Source organism: the organism of the source record quoted next, unplaced genomic scaffold, assembly GCF_019419815.1.
Source record: "Pyrus x bretschneideri cultivar Hongxiangsu unplaced genomic scaffold, Pyrus_bretschneideri_v1 Contig40, whole genome shotgun sequence".
In the NCBI taxonomy this organism is placed as follows: domain Eukaryota; kingdom Viridiplantae; phylum Streptophyta; class Magnoliopsida; order Rosales; family Rosaceae; genus Pyrus; species Pyrus x bretschneideri.
In genome coordinates this window covers 2,946,953-2,960,563 of record NW_025999724.1, presented here as the reverse complement: position 1 = coordinate 2,960,563, position 13,611 = coordinate 2,946,953, and the positions used below count along the sequence as shown (strand labels likewise).

Here is a 13,611-nt window from a genome sequence, read left to right as displayed (position 1 = left end):
TGTTGCATATACGACTGTTGATTGCATCATCTTGACATTAATATTCAATTGATTTAGCTTAAGAAATCTGTTATGTCTCTGATTTTGTCAATAATTATGGATTGTTTGATTGGATCGCTGTATCTCTTCTAACTTGGGAAAATTCTTAGAGCTTGCTTGTGGACTTAATTATTAAATGGTTTCTCATTTTATGAAGGTAGTACCTTATAATGTTAATGAAATGCAGAGCGAGTTGGAACTTCCACTCCAATAACTCTAAATAAACGGTAGGAGATATGGAACCTTAGTGTTCATGTTGTGAAGTGGAAATCACACCGAAGTTGACACGTATGATGTTTCTCTCATAATTGTTGAGATAGGTGTGGGACTTAAGTACCCCATTCTGTGAATAAAACAGTCTAATTTTGAAAAGAAAAGTAGCATTGTGCTGAAGTTTGTTGATATTTTTTATTTTTCATTTAATTTTGTAAATGGTGCACATTGCGTATGTAATGTAACGATTGTCGAGTTAAAAAGAGAATACGTATGGTGCACATTTGATAGTTTTCATTTATCGGTTTTGATTGCTTTTTTTTTTTTTTTTTTTTTTGGGGGTTTGAATTGTCATGAGTAAAGTTGCAGAAGAGGACGTTCTGCAGACATTCTTCAAGGAAAGGCAATTCAACGAAGACTTTTTTTATTGAAATAACACGAAATAAGTTTTAATTAGTGTAAATTACTTATGTTGTATATAAATAGTTTTCAAATTATTTAGGTTGAGTATATGTTACCATAAACTTACTTTATGTCATAGCTTTGTTCATTTGTGATTGAGATTGGCAATGTTTGGCTGCCTAGAAAATTGGAATAGATAATATAACAATACTTCAAGAAATAGTAAATACACAAGTTTTGTAATTTGCTCCCTTGTTCTAATCAGTTTCTCAAAAAGATAAACAAAGATTTACTTTTATGAAGTGTTAATGTATTTATTGTAATCAGAAATAGAGACTAAAGTACCTTCAATTTGTTCAAGTGGCTGCCGCTCATGCAGCAGTTTGCTTTACAAACCTTTGCGGTTAGCTTTCATATAGTATGTTTGAGGATATTTCTACATCTTAATCTCTGCTTTCTCTTTGGTTGCTGCAAATTTGTAATTTTACTTGCTACTTAATTATAAAAATGTAAAATTTATGATGTGTTTATATGACCTTTTAGCCAAATATAGGAAAATTTAACTGAAAAATAACCTCTCCACTCACGTAGGCTTGATTTACAAATTTGTATTCGATTTTAGACATTTTTATTTGATTGATATTTTGACTTTTGTACATTTAAATAATATCTTTTGACCAATGAGTGTAAACAGAATTGTAAACATCGTTGTAAATATGTGTAAATAGGGTTGTAAACCCCACCGTTGAACACCTACTATAGTTTTACATATACATATAAATTTTCGCATGTTTTGTAAGGTTTTAAAAACACCCGCAACATCACATGGGCACACTTTTGCTAGCATATTTTGAGTTCAAAGAATTTTCCAACAAAACTGTATTACGAAGTTCTACAAACACGATCTATAAGAATTGAACATGAAATCCACAAATATAATCGGTAAAAAACTCATCGATTTCTAGACTTGTTATGTCACTAGATCATGTTCTTTTTGAATTCATGTATGTATGCATTATATTTTGCGTCTAACAACGATACAAGAAAATCCTATCTCATTGCACTAGCTACTTAGCTAGGGTTCGATCAACGTTTCTTGTTTTGGTAAATGTTGTAAACTTGTAGTAAGCATTTGCCGATCCGAATATGGTAAAATTAGTAATGCATGCGCGTCCCTCCTTTTCGTTGCAAAAGATAACACCCTACCACTATTATACATAATTACGTGCGTCATTAAATTAGAGAAGCAGATTAAGATTTAATCACCTCAACATTAATTAATCAAGGTCAAGGACTTTTTTATTTAAAAAAAAGAATCATGTGAATACTGTGAACTCTTTAACTGAATGGGCAGCTCTCCAACTACGCTGCCACGTGTCGAACTCAAAGTTGTGGGCCCCAACAAAGTCTATGTTGCATGGATATAATTTCCCATAACATTTAAAACTAATTAATTTTTTATTATTTTTCAAAATTTTTGATCAAGAATCTCCCATTCAGCCACGTCACACCATACCCCTAACTCTAGAGAGAGAGAAAAGAATAACAACGCAGCTATTAAATTACGAAACTACCCTTACAATTTTGAACATGGACTCACACAGTCTTTTCGGTACATGTCACTCACACCCTAACGATACCCCTCTCGTTTCTGTCATGTTCAGGAGAGGCACACTAGGCTCACCCGCGAGAAAACACTACATTCTGTGAGACAAAATAACCTCTAAAATTTCTTAACCCTAACACCCTCCTCCTCCGAAACTAGAAAACGATAATCCACAGAATTCCTTCAGCTGCCTCACATCAGGGACTTGAGCGATCTCTCCTTCACCGGCTTCCTCATCCGCCTCCTCCCGCTCTCGCCGCTGCCGTCGAGCTCATCATCATCATCCTCGTCGTCATAATTGAATTCCCCATTCGCAATTGGAGACAAGGGTGAGCGAGGACCGCCCTCATGAGGAGGAGGAGGAGGAGGAGGAGGAGTAGCAGAGCTAGTATTAGTAGCAATTTCACCCTCGGCCTTGGTCTCTTCCTTTTCTTTATCGCAGCCTCTCTTCCGGTTCCGACACGGGCCAAACCCCGAATAGTAATAGAACTCGTAGGGGTTAGAGGCGGATTCCTTCTTCGCCTTCTTCCGGCGGCGGCGGCCCCCGTTTTCCAGCTGAACCACCCCGTTCACTGCGGCGGGATCCTTATTCGAAGAAATGTTGTGATTATTTCCATTATCCCTACTGTTTACATTCCCGTTGGCCTTGACAATGTAGTTCGATCGAAGTAGGGAGAGGTGGTGGTTGCAGAAGGACTGCCCTTGCTTGGCTTTTTTCTTGCATTGCCACCCACGGCCGTCGTTCCGTTGGCAGCACATGCTGCCCATCCTCCCTTCTTCCACCTCCATCTCGCCCTCCGCCTTATTCGAATCCTTTTCGAATTCGACATCCTCCGCCACGGGCTCTTCTATCATTTCCAAGCGTCTTTCCTCCGTGGCATCCCTCATCGACGCCACGCTGCATTTTGTAAGATCGTAACACAGCAACATTTCAAGGACGGGCCGCGAGAAATTTTGAATAATAATATAATTAAGAGAGGGGAGAGATAACACAAAAATAAAAACGAAAGGAAACAGAAAAACCCTAATGCTTGAAATAATAATAATATCGAACCAAATCGGAGAAAAACGAATCGAATCGACGAGAAGAAGAGGCTCACCTCTCGACAGCTCCGATTGAATCACCGAGGCTCCCACCGTAAAAGCTCTCTTCGACATCCCACTACACACAAATAGCCACCCGAAACAACAAAAACCCATCAAAAACTCACATTTCCCCCTCGAAATATCACAAAAGGAAGGAAACCCATTTCCCTAATCGAGCATTAGACGCTAAATACACGAAGAAAACAGGAAATTTTAGGGTTTATGACGAACCCTAATGTTAGGGGAAAAACCCAGAGAACCAAGACAATAAAGAAAACCCTAGCTCCAGAAATGCAGGTAGGAAAACAGAAATTAATTCCCATGAGCTCAAGGGCTTAAGAGGGGCTTCGCAGATCTACCCAGAAATTTAAAGAAAACGAAAATAGATAAAATTATCGAGCTCGAATACACACAGATTTAACTGACCTGGTCGGACTCCGGTCCAAAAGGAATAACATCCCAGGGGTTCCGGTTGAGCTGGCACACGTGCGGATGGAGGTCCCCGGCAGCTGGAGCGTGCGAGGTGAACAGAAGGGGAGAGACCTTGGCGTTCTTCCTGATCCGCATCTTTCTTCTTCGACAGCAAAAACAAAAAAAGTTCCGAAAGAATAAACAAAGATCGTATCTGGGAGGGAAAGATAGATGGAGAGAAACCCAGAAGGGAGTGTTTGGCTGCCGGGAAAATTTTTTCTCTCACTTTCTCGAGGGTTTTCTCGGACTGTGGAGGCTATCGGGGGTGAGAGGGTTTTTTTTGTTTGCGCAGATCTCACAGTACTCGATATAATCAGGGTTTTGTTATTAACTTTTCTGTTGACTTCTCGGCCCCTCGTATTTTATACATTTTCGATTTATAGTACGCTTTTACCATTTTAACCCTAGGTTTGGTGCTATTTACGGAGGCCAGAGGTGGGTTGGTACTGCGCCTGAAAGGAAAGCCTGCCGCTATTACACGTCACGGTATTGTCCAAAAATAATATTTAAAAAATGAAGATAATGAGAGAACTGGCTCCTCTGCACACGCCCCCACAATAAATTAAAGTGGCTAGTCTGGTCATTCCCCTTAGAATGAGAAATTTTTCATTACGACCGAATACGGACGATACATAGCATGTAACCATATAAGTGGAAGAGGGGATTTTTTTTTTTAATTGTTAATTTTTCAACACAAATATTTCATTACTTATAGTAATATACGGTGTCGCACTCTGTGTTTCGAGCACACTAAAACACCCAACGTCTTTTGTGGTAGCAGGACCATGGGAGGGAGGTGGCGCGTGGGTTGAAATATTGGCGAGCCGCGCTCGGGGGGAGCAAGTGGCGAGCACGAATGGCCCACGGGCAATTGTTGGATGAGTGTTCGTGTGCGTGGGGTATTGGAGGAAATTGGGTTCGAGTCAACAGAACGGACGGCTAAAATGGAATCTGATGATAAGATTGATGAGGTGGCACGGCATCCGATACCAGGATTAGGTTGTGCTACGTGTCGGTATGAGGTGGGACTGTTGATAACTTGATATCCATTTTAGCTGATGTTTTAAGGTTTTTATTTAAATTTTTTCTTTACGTTTTTTTGCCTTTTTTTACGTTTTATTTAACTGTTCGGTTTAGATATTTTATGACTGTCCATAAGTGGGGAGAGGGGGTAAAAGGGTAAAACTGTGCGGTATAGTCGCATTGGCATCCCAGTGGTCAACCCATGATATTTGTATTTCTGCAAACCCTATTTGAACGTGTGTTACTGAAATTATAACCATGCTCAATTTTGGTCATTCAATTTAATTTTGTAGTTCTATGGTCCTTCAAATGTGTTTTGTGCCCTATTTTTGTGATCTTTTAGACCATTTAACACTTGATTGATCATTTTTAGTCTGAAAATCCACAATCAAATGGATGTAACGATAAGGATTAAAGTGGGGTACATGACGGAAATATAGGTATAGAGAACTCAAAAATCATATTAACGGACCAAAGTGTTACACGATCATCCTTTTTAAGGACTTCTAGCATTACAAGGAAATTGGCATCACCGTGGTCAATTGATGATGTTATAATTTTATAATTTCACAATACCTTCTGTATCATATTTGTTGCTTGCAGGTTTTATATAGATATAGATTTACGTGTGTGGTGTCTCTATGTACATATTAGCGGTTGTTAGTCAGTAAATACATGACAAGGGGTTACTCTTTCCGTTTCTTTGGCATGCATCGGTCAAGAGATGACAATACACGTTTATTTTGCTCACCTTTTTATATGGATAAAGGTCTACGTGCACGACATCCATCTGTATCTATTAGAGATTCTTGATTAGTAAAAATATAACAAGGGACTACCTTTTTTTTTGTTTCCTTGGCATGCAATATTGGTCAAATTTGGTTGTAATTTAGGAAAAAAATTTATAATTATACACTCGGGTTATTTTTAATGAAACTAATAAAAATGGCTTGAAAACTTTGAGTTTTAATCAAAATGACAAAAAGGTATTGTAAGTGAATAATACCAAGAGTGACTTTTTAGAGTAAAATTATCATTTTTGTTAAAAGTAAATAGTATCGAAAATGTTTTGTTAAAACTCTCTATTTTTAACTCCTATTTGCCCCAATTTGTACCAACATTTGAAAAATGAAAACTCACAAAAGAAGGATTTAAGAAAGAATCAGAGGATATATGTAGTTGTATATGTTATCCTTTGGCTCTCTGTATGATTTCATAAAGCAAAAGAAATTTTAATGATTACATGAATAACAATTTGGTAAATTTTTGGTTGAATGATGACCATAAGCTTCATTGCAAAGCATTGCTTAAAAAATTGGGATATAAGACGCATCCTAGGCAAATATATGATTAATCAAATCAATCTTTTCCTTTTGCAGACAACTTCGATAATGACGATTAAGAAAAAACAACGTCCATTATAGTTTCCTCGACATTTAGAACTTGATCCTAAATGTTTATAATTAGAATGAATAATTGATAAATTATGTCTTTGTCTTTCTAGTACAATATATTTAGATACGGAGAATCAATGATTTCAAGTATTAAAAAGTGCGTTAGTAATGTGATCAATTTTGTGTGTCTGGTTAAATAAGTACTCTTTCAATTATTCTCTATTTAACAGCTTGCATTGATCAAACAAACTTCAAGGTAGATATTGTGCAAATTTGATCTTTAGCAAATGCATTTCTGAATTATTTCCAACAATCTTTCTGGGTTTTCTAGCTTCTGCAAAATTGGACCAAGTCAAGGAAAAAACTATTTCACTGCAATTTAAGCCGAGCAAGTAGATTGGTAGTAATACTTTAACAGCTCTGTTCACCTTGTTCTCGGAAAACGCTCCTTTCATATGAAAAAACCAAATAACTTTATCAGGTCATGAATCTAGAGCTTCTGCAGCAAATTAGAGGGAATCAGATCAGTTTGGTTTGCAGCAAAACTTGGATATCCTGAAAAACCTTAATCAAACTGAATATATGTTACTAATTAGGGTTATTTTTCAAGTAGACATACATTTAGACTTAAAAATGTGCAAACCCTAAACCTAAACAGCAAAACAGCATATATACAGATCGAAGACGTACCAATGTTTCCCAGCAAGTAGCAAGTGCAAGGCAGAAAGTGTCTGGTTACTTTTGGTACTATACTACTGCGGTTCCATATATAATGGAGAGACAGGCAGGGCAGGCACAGCAGCAAATAGGAGGACAAATGGGTCGACCATTGGGTCTTGCTGTCTTGGACTCTTGGATTTTGCTTAATTAGTATTCCCTTCATTATTAATTGTGATTTAGTAAAACTTATATCCACCTGAGTGTATAATATTTATATAGCAAACAACACACGGCCAGCTGTAATGTGCTGCATTTTAGATGGGGAGAGTCCAGCAGTCAAAAGCATCACTAGCTTACCTAATTGCGAGTTTAAATACTCGCCGGGTATTATACGTACATTCTTGAATATTCAAGTTATTCTGTAGCTAGGTTGATTGAGGCAGGGTAATACGGGAGAAGTAGTTTTGGTTTGGCATGCAGCTGAGCTGAATATGTTAGTAGTAGCTGAGCTGAATATTATTGTAGCAGCCTAGCACTAGCAGGTCCCAATGTTAATCTGTCACTAATTTTGTACAAGTGAAAAAATTGGGACAGTTGCTTTGAAATAATTCAATAAATTGAAACCTGGGTCTGTCTGGGTGGACTGGCCCGCATATGCCCTACCACAACCTATGTTTGGCCTTTTTATGCCGCTTTTGTTTGCCATGCCACTTATTTAATAATACTAGATGCATTAAAATTTTAAAATAAATTTTGTAAAACTAAGTAATGTGGTTATGGATGATTGGATTACTTAACAATTGCTTAACTTGCCTATTTATACGGGTGACACATTATTTAGTTTGCAAATTTATTTTAAAATTTTAATCTATCTAGCATTATCAATTTATATTATAAGGATAACATATGGGGATGAACTCATCCTCCCATTTGTAATGACATATTTTCATCGTAAAAATTTCATAATCGGAAATGTTTAATTTCTTCATCTACATAATCATATCTACAAAAAATTATTCGAATGGGCGATCATTTAGTCATCCAAATGTACGTATCAAATAGAGCAATGATTCATCATAAATATGCTACTTGATACCTACACAACTATTGGGTAAACATAGATCCCAGAGAACGAGTTTAAGCAGCATTACTAGAAGAGGGAGTTGATGAGGTTATTAGACCGGGGACTGGGTCTTGTGACAAAAAACCTATTAATAAATAAGGACACATTTCAACTACTTCCCAACAAATATAAATTTGTATAAAATTATAACTAGTAACTAATCCCAATTGATTTTTTTTTTTAATACAATCTGATGGCTAACCCCAATTCATATATTTGTTTTTGTAGGAATAATCTTCAAATGAAGATTTAAAGGTTGAATGGCTTCGGTATGAAATTTTACTTTCAAATTCAACACTTGAATTTTTGTGGTTATTCCATTTCGGTGCATAAGAGGGGAAATAGGTTGGTTCTAGATTGATAAGGTGTTTTGCAAACCAAAGTGAAAAAAGGAAATAAATGTTATGCCGATGAGAGATTCATAAACGATAAAATGATACAAATGATAAGGTTTAGAAGTTTGAAAGAGGCCCCACCCAATCCATTAGCAAATTTATATTGGGCCACTACCCAACAAATCAAACTAAATTATTATCAGACCGATAGATTGCAAGCCGAATAATAATATTTAATATATATTATCATTTCTCCTCGTTAATACAACTATTTTCGAAGTCCAATAATAATACAAAATGCTCATTAATTGAAATGCCTCCTAAAACTATCATTTAGCCACAAATTACCATCTGAAATTGGTTTTGTCTCATTTTGTCCTTTAAAATTGACTTTTTAAATTCTTTTGGTCTCACTTCACCCACATTTCATCAAAGAATTGTAAACTTTTAAGGGTATTTTAGACATTTACTTACCTCTAACGTACACACTAAACCAATCTCGATTTCAAACCCCATGAGTTAGGGCCTTTTTAAAAAATAAATGATTCAATCAATAAAAAAATACTGAGCAACAATGTGAAATTTTTTATTGCAAACTATGCACATTTGCTATAGATGATATTTTTGGTTAGGGAAGTATTTTGGAATTTGGACATGATAGCTTGATGCTTTTCTTGAGATTATATTTGCTGCAACTAATATGGGATCATTTTTTTTATGGGTGAAACTTGTGGTTAGGCCAATTCGAGTAGAAAGATATCTTGAGTAGGCTGATCATGTTTCCTTTCTGTTGCAATGAGTATTTTTCAACTGTAAAGTTTCGAGTTAATACATATATGTATTGCAAGTGAATAGTACTAAGAACAAAAATGTATCCCTGATTTTGGTTGATGTAATGATTTTATTGCTCGGAATTTTTCTATTGATTGAATAATTTATTTTTAAAAAGGCCCAAACTCATGGATTTGAATTAGAGTGAAGTGAGACCAAAAGAATTTATTTTTCTAAAATACCCTTGAATTTAACAATTTTTTTAACGAAATGGAGTGAAGTGAGACCAAAAGAGTTGAAAATGTTAGTTTTAGGGGGCAAAACGAGACAAAACCAATTTCAGAGAATAAGACTAAATGGCAGTTTCAGGGGGTATTTCAAAGTTACAGCATAGTGTGGCAAGAGGCATGAAAAAAAATTGTAAAAAAAAAAAAATATTGTTGTTGACATTTCTAAAAAATTATATCATACACTTTATACTAAACATTAAAAATATTGCAATTAAAAGAGTACATGATAACGATTTTGAGTCCAAATTTTCAATAGACTCGTAAATAAGGACTTTAAAGTATTTTCCTCGGTCTCTTGCAATGATGCCCCGGCTAACCAATCATTGCTGATTTTAATGGCTCCTCCTGACCTCATGGGGCACCAGATTCCCTAGTGGAAGCATGCAACCATTTAAAATCAACTACCAAACCAAAAGTTGATCCCTTAAGTACAATATATAGGCAGTTTCAATTGCGCTGAATATTTTGCATAGTTGGTATACTATATGATGTGGCGCGGCTGCCTTTTAGAATTTTGAGGCCCTAGGCGAGTTCTTGAAGTGAAGTCCTAAGGTTTTTTGATCCACAACCTTTTGTACATTAATATAAATTAAAAAAAATTGCTAAATACATAAAATGGGAGACTCTATTTCTACATTCGATATCATTAAAAATTAATATAAAAAAAAGAAGAAGAAAGATATACAAATATTACTTAAATATCATAGGTCTCCCATTTTAGACGCTAATATACTAATTAAATTTACATAATCTAATCTTTCAATCAATTCTTTTCAAATGTCTATGATTTTATTTTTTTGATATTTTGATTGAATTTGAATTGTAAATGCGCACACACACACACACACACACACACACACATACACACATATATATAAAAAGAAAAGTTTTGGAGGCCCTTTTGAAGTGGGGGTCCTAAACGAGCGCCTACTTCAGCTATGTCTAGGGTTGGCCTTGATGTGGCAGTTGATGGTTGAACTCCTTTAAATTTATTAAAAATGAAATTCATGAATGAATCGCTACAATGATTTGCCACTGTTTTGCCCTTTTGGACTCACAGATAATGATGCAAATGCTCTCTCAGTTGTATCTGAAATATGCATATCAAACCTATGCTCTTGGCTCTTCAAGATAGCTATAACTTCTTGCAACTCAATAAACTCAAGACTCTTTGTGTTTTCTATCACTAAGCATATAGGATCATACATCTTAGTGAGACTAATTAACACTTTCTAGACTAATCTCTTATTTGAAAGAGTTTCTCCAAATGTCTTTGTAAACACAAATATTCCTGCGATGAATGAGACAAGAACATGTGTACAAAATAATATTTTGTATTAATTTTGGGGTTACAATCTCTTTTACAATTTGATCCTCTCATTCTATCATCATAAGGTGTAAATTTGTGGATGGGCTGTTGATCCAAAGGGCCGTCGGGGCTTGATCTTAGGATGAACGAGGATGAACAGATCTTCAAAGGCCTTCGGGGCTTGATCTTGATGAACAGTTGTGTGAATTTCTTAAAGGGCCGTTGGGCTTAACCTTAATGAACGAGGATGAACGGATATTCAAGGGTCTTTGGGGCTCGACCTTGATGAACGATGTGTGGATTTCTTCAAGGACCGTTGGGCTTGATCTTGATGAATAAGGATGAACGGATCTTCAAAGGCCTTTAAAGGCCTTTAGGCTTGATCTTGATGGATGAGGATGAACAAATGGCTTGCTCTTGATGAATGAGGATGAACGAGGATGAACGGATCTTCAAGGGCCTTTGGGCTTGATCTTGATGAACAATTGTGTGGATTTCTTCAAGGATTTGATGAAGAACAAAGAGAGCTTTCTTGATCTTTTGGGATTCTTGGGAATTTGGGAGGTTAGATGCTTGAAAGCTTTAGAGTTTCATAGCTTCAAGGATTTGGGGAATTCTCTTCCAATTTAGGAGTAGAGAAATGTATATGTGAATTCATCCCTTGAAATGGATGAAATGGCCTTGTATTTATAGAATTTTTCAAGGCCTAATTTTGAATATAATATTTAGATGAAATAAACCATTTCTGCTAGGTGTTAACACGTGTCCTATTTGATGACTTTTCTGATTTTTTTCGATTTTTTGTTAACTCACACGACACGTGTGAAATTTATGTGACACGTGAACGTTGAAATTTTAATGCATTGGTCAACATTTATTTCACCGAAATGTCGATGTCTACAGTCTTCATTTGATTAATCAGATCATTCAATCAAGTAAGATACTCATATAAGGATTCATCATCACACATTCTAGTATATTCAAATTCTCGTCTAAGATTTTAAAGTTTCAAAGATCTCACCTGATCACCACCATGGAATTCTCCGTCTAACATATCCCGCGCCATTTTTGCTTAGTTTGTGTTAGCAATTCGGGGAAAAATCTGATCAGAGATTGCACTTTGAATGATGTCCAGAGCTTTTGCATCTTTCATGAAGATTGTAGCCAAATTCTCATCCACTTCATCATCAGTGTCTGTGTCTTCCTTAGTCTTCGCCTTATTCTACTTCGAATCGGGAGTTGTAATCCTCTTTTCCACCAAATTCCATAGCCCACGTGACTTGAAAACGGTGATCATTTTAATTCTTCAGAACTCGTAGTTCTCACCAGAGAAGATCAAAGTTCTCACCTCAGAATTTTCAGATCCAACCATCTCTTAGCTTAGATGATTTGAAGGCAAATTGATTTTGATTTCTATGGAGTTTCGGCGACTTCACCAGAATCGGAGCAAGCTGAAATGTAGCTCGATTGCTTCAATGTTGATGATGCTTTCACATTTCACGCTTATATCTCAGTTGATCGAACCTGGCTTTAAGGCCATGTTAAAGTTTTAGTATGAAAGGAAGTGCAAATCGAAGAAAGAACAAGAAAAATGAATCATAAAGGGACGAAAATGGCGATGAGAGCTTCTCTTTCTATCTCTGCAAATTTGTTCTCTATTGATTCCACTTGCACACACAATGATGCACTACGTAACGGTTAGTTATGTTGATGGGATCTCACCAATACATCAAGTGATCTCAGCCACACATCTAACTAGATTCAAGGTGATTCATCCACATGTCACTTAGACAAAATTACAATATGAGCCCAACACTTGGTAATTTTAACCAAAGTGAATATACAACTAAATACAAGGCTTATTTCTACTAACTTCAAATCAGCTTATGGCTTCTACTAACTTCAAATCAGCTTACAGGATCCACTCCCCTGGATGATATGAGATGTTACACTTGGGTTGAAAATTTTAAGTTTTAAACTAACCCAATTATTCTCAAATGATTGGGCCTAAATAACTTTTGGGTTTAAAGCTAAAATTTTGGCCAATTTAATGCAGATTTTAGGTCAGGGTTAAAAGGTTGGCCCCCAAAATTTAGTTTTAAACACACATAATCCTTCTCCAATGGTTGGGTCTAAAAAGTTTTGAGTTAAAACTTATTTGGGCAATTTAAAATTTTAAATGCATTAAATCCAACGGATGTGATCGAATATGATCAAATCTAATAGTAATAAAAAAAAATCTAATTGCCCAAAATTAAATCCAACGACTAAAAGAATTTAAAAAAAAAATTAAAACCAAAATTTACCCAAAAACTCTATAAATACATGTTTCATGGGCTTGATTTAGTGAATTCTCAACTTTTCTCGGAATTTAAATATTGTTAGGTTAAAATGTTCATAAATATAAATTATGATAGTCTTCAAAAAAATTGTCACATCCCATCTTGGGCCCCGACCACATTCTGAACTCGACTTCTCCATAGCACGATATTGTCTGCTTTGGGCTCCGACCACGCCCACACAGTTTTGTTTCTGGAAACTCACATGACAACTTCCTAGTGGGTCACCTATCTTGGGATTACTCTCGCGTGAACTCGCTTAACTTCAGAGTTCCTACAGAACTCGAAGCCAACGAGCTCCCAAAAAGCCTTATGCTAGGTGGAGATGTGAATATACATATAAGGCTTACATGAAACACTCTCCTGGGCAATGCGGGATGTTACAAAAAGTATTTGAAAAAAAGTTAACGAAAAATAAAATTTAGTATTAATTCATTTTTTAATAATTTCAGGCTAAAATTTTAACCCATAAACATTGGAGGAAAAAAAAAAAAACCACTTCCAGCTAAAATTTCTAGGTTAAAATTTTAGATTTTAACTCAAGCGTTGG

General features: G+C 35.8%; 1 protein-coding gene across 1 annotated transcript; it reads right to left on the bottom strand.

Annotated features, from left to right (window-relative positions):
- Positions 1-2,194: 2,194 nt before the first annotated feature.
- LOC103957440 lies at positions 2,195-4,135 on the bottom strand. Its single transcript, XM_009369595.3, has 3 exons — positions 3,773-4,135; positions 3,361-3,422; positions 2,195-3,158 (listed from the first exon to the last, which is right to left on the bottom strand). The coding sequence occupies exons 1-3, from the start codon at positions 3,911-3,913 to the stop codon at positions 2,453-2,455; spliced, it is 909 nt and encodes a 302-aa protein (XP_009367870.2). The 5' UTR covers positions 3,914-4,135; the 3' UTR covers positions 2,195-2,452.
- Positions 4,136-13,611: the final 9,476 nt, after the last annotated feature.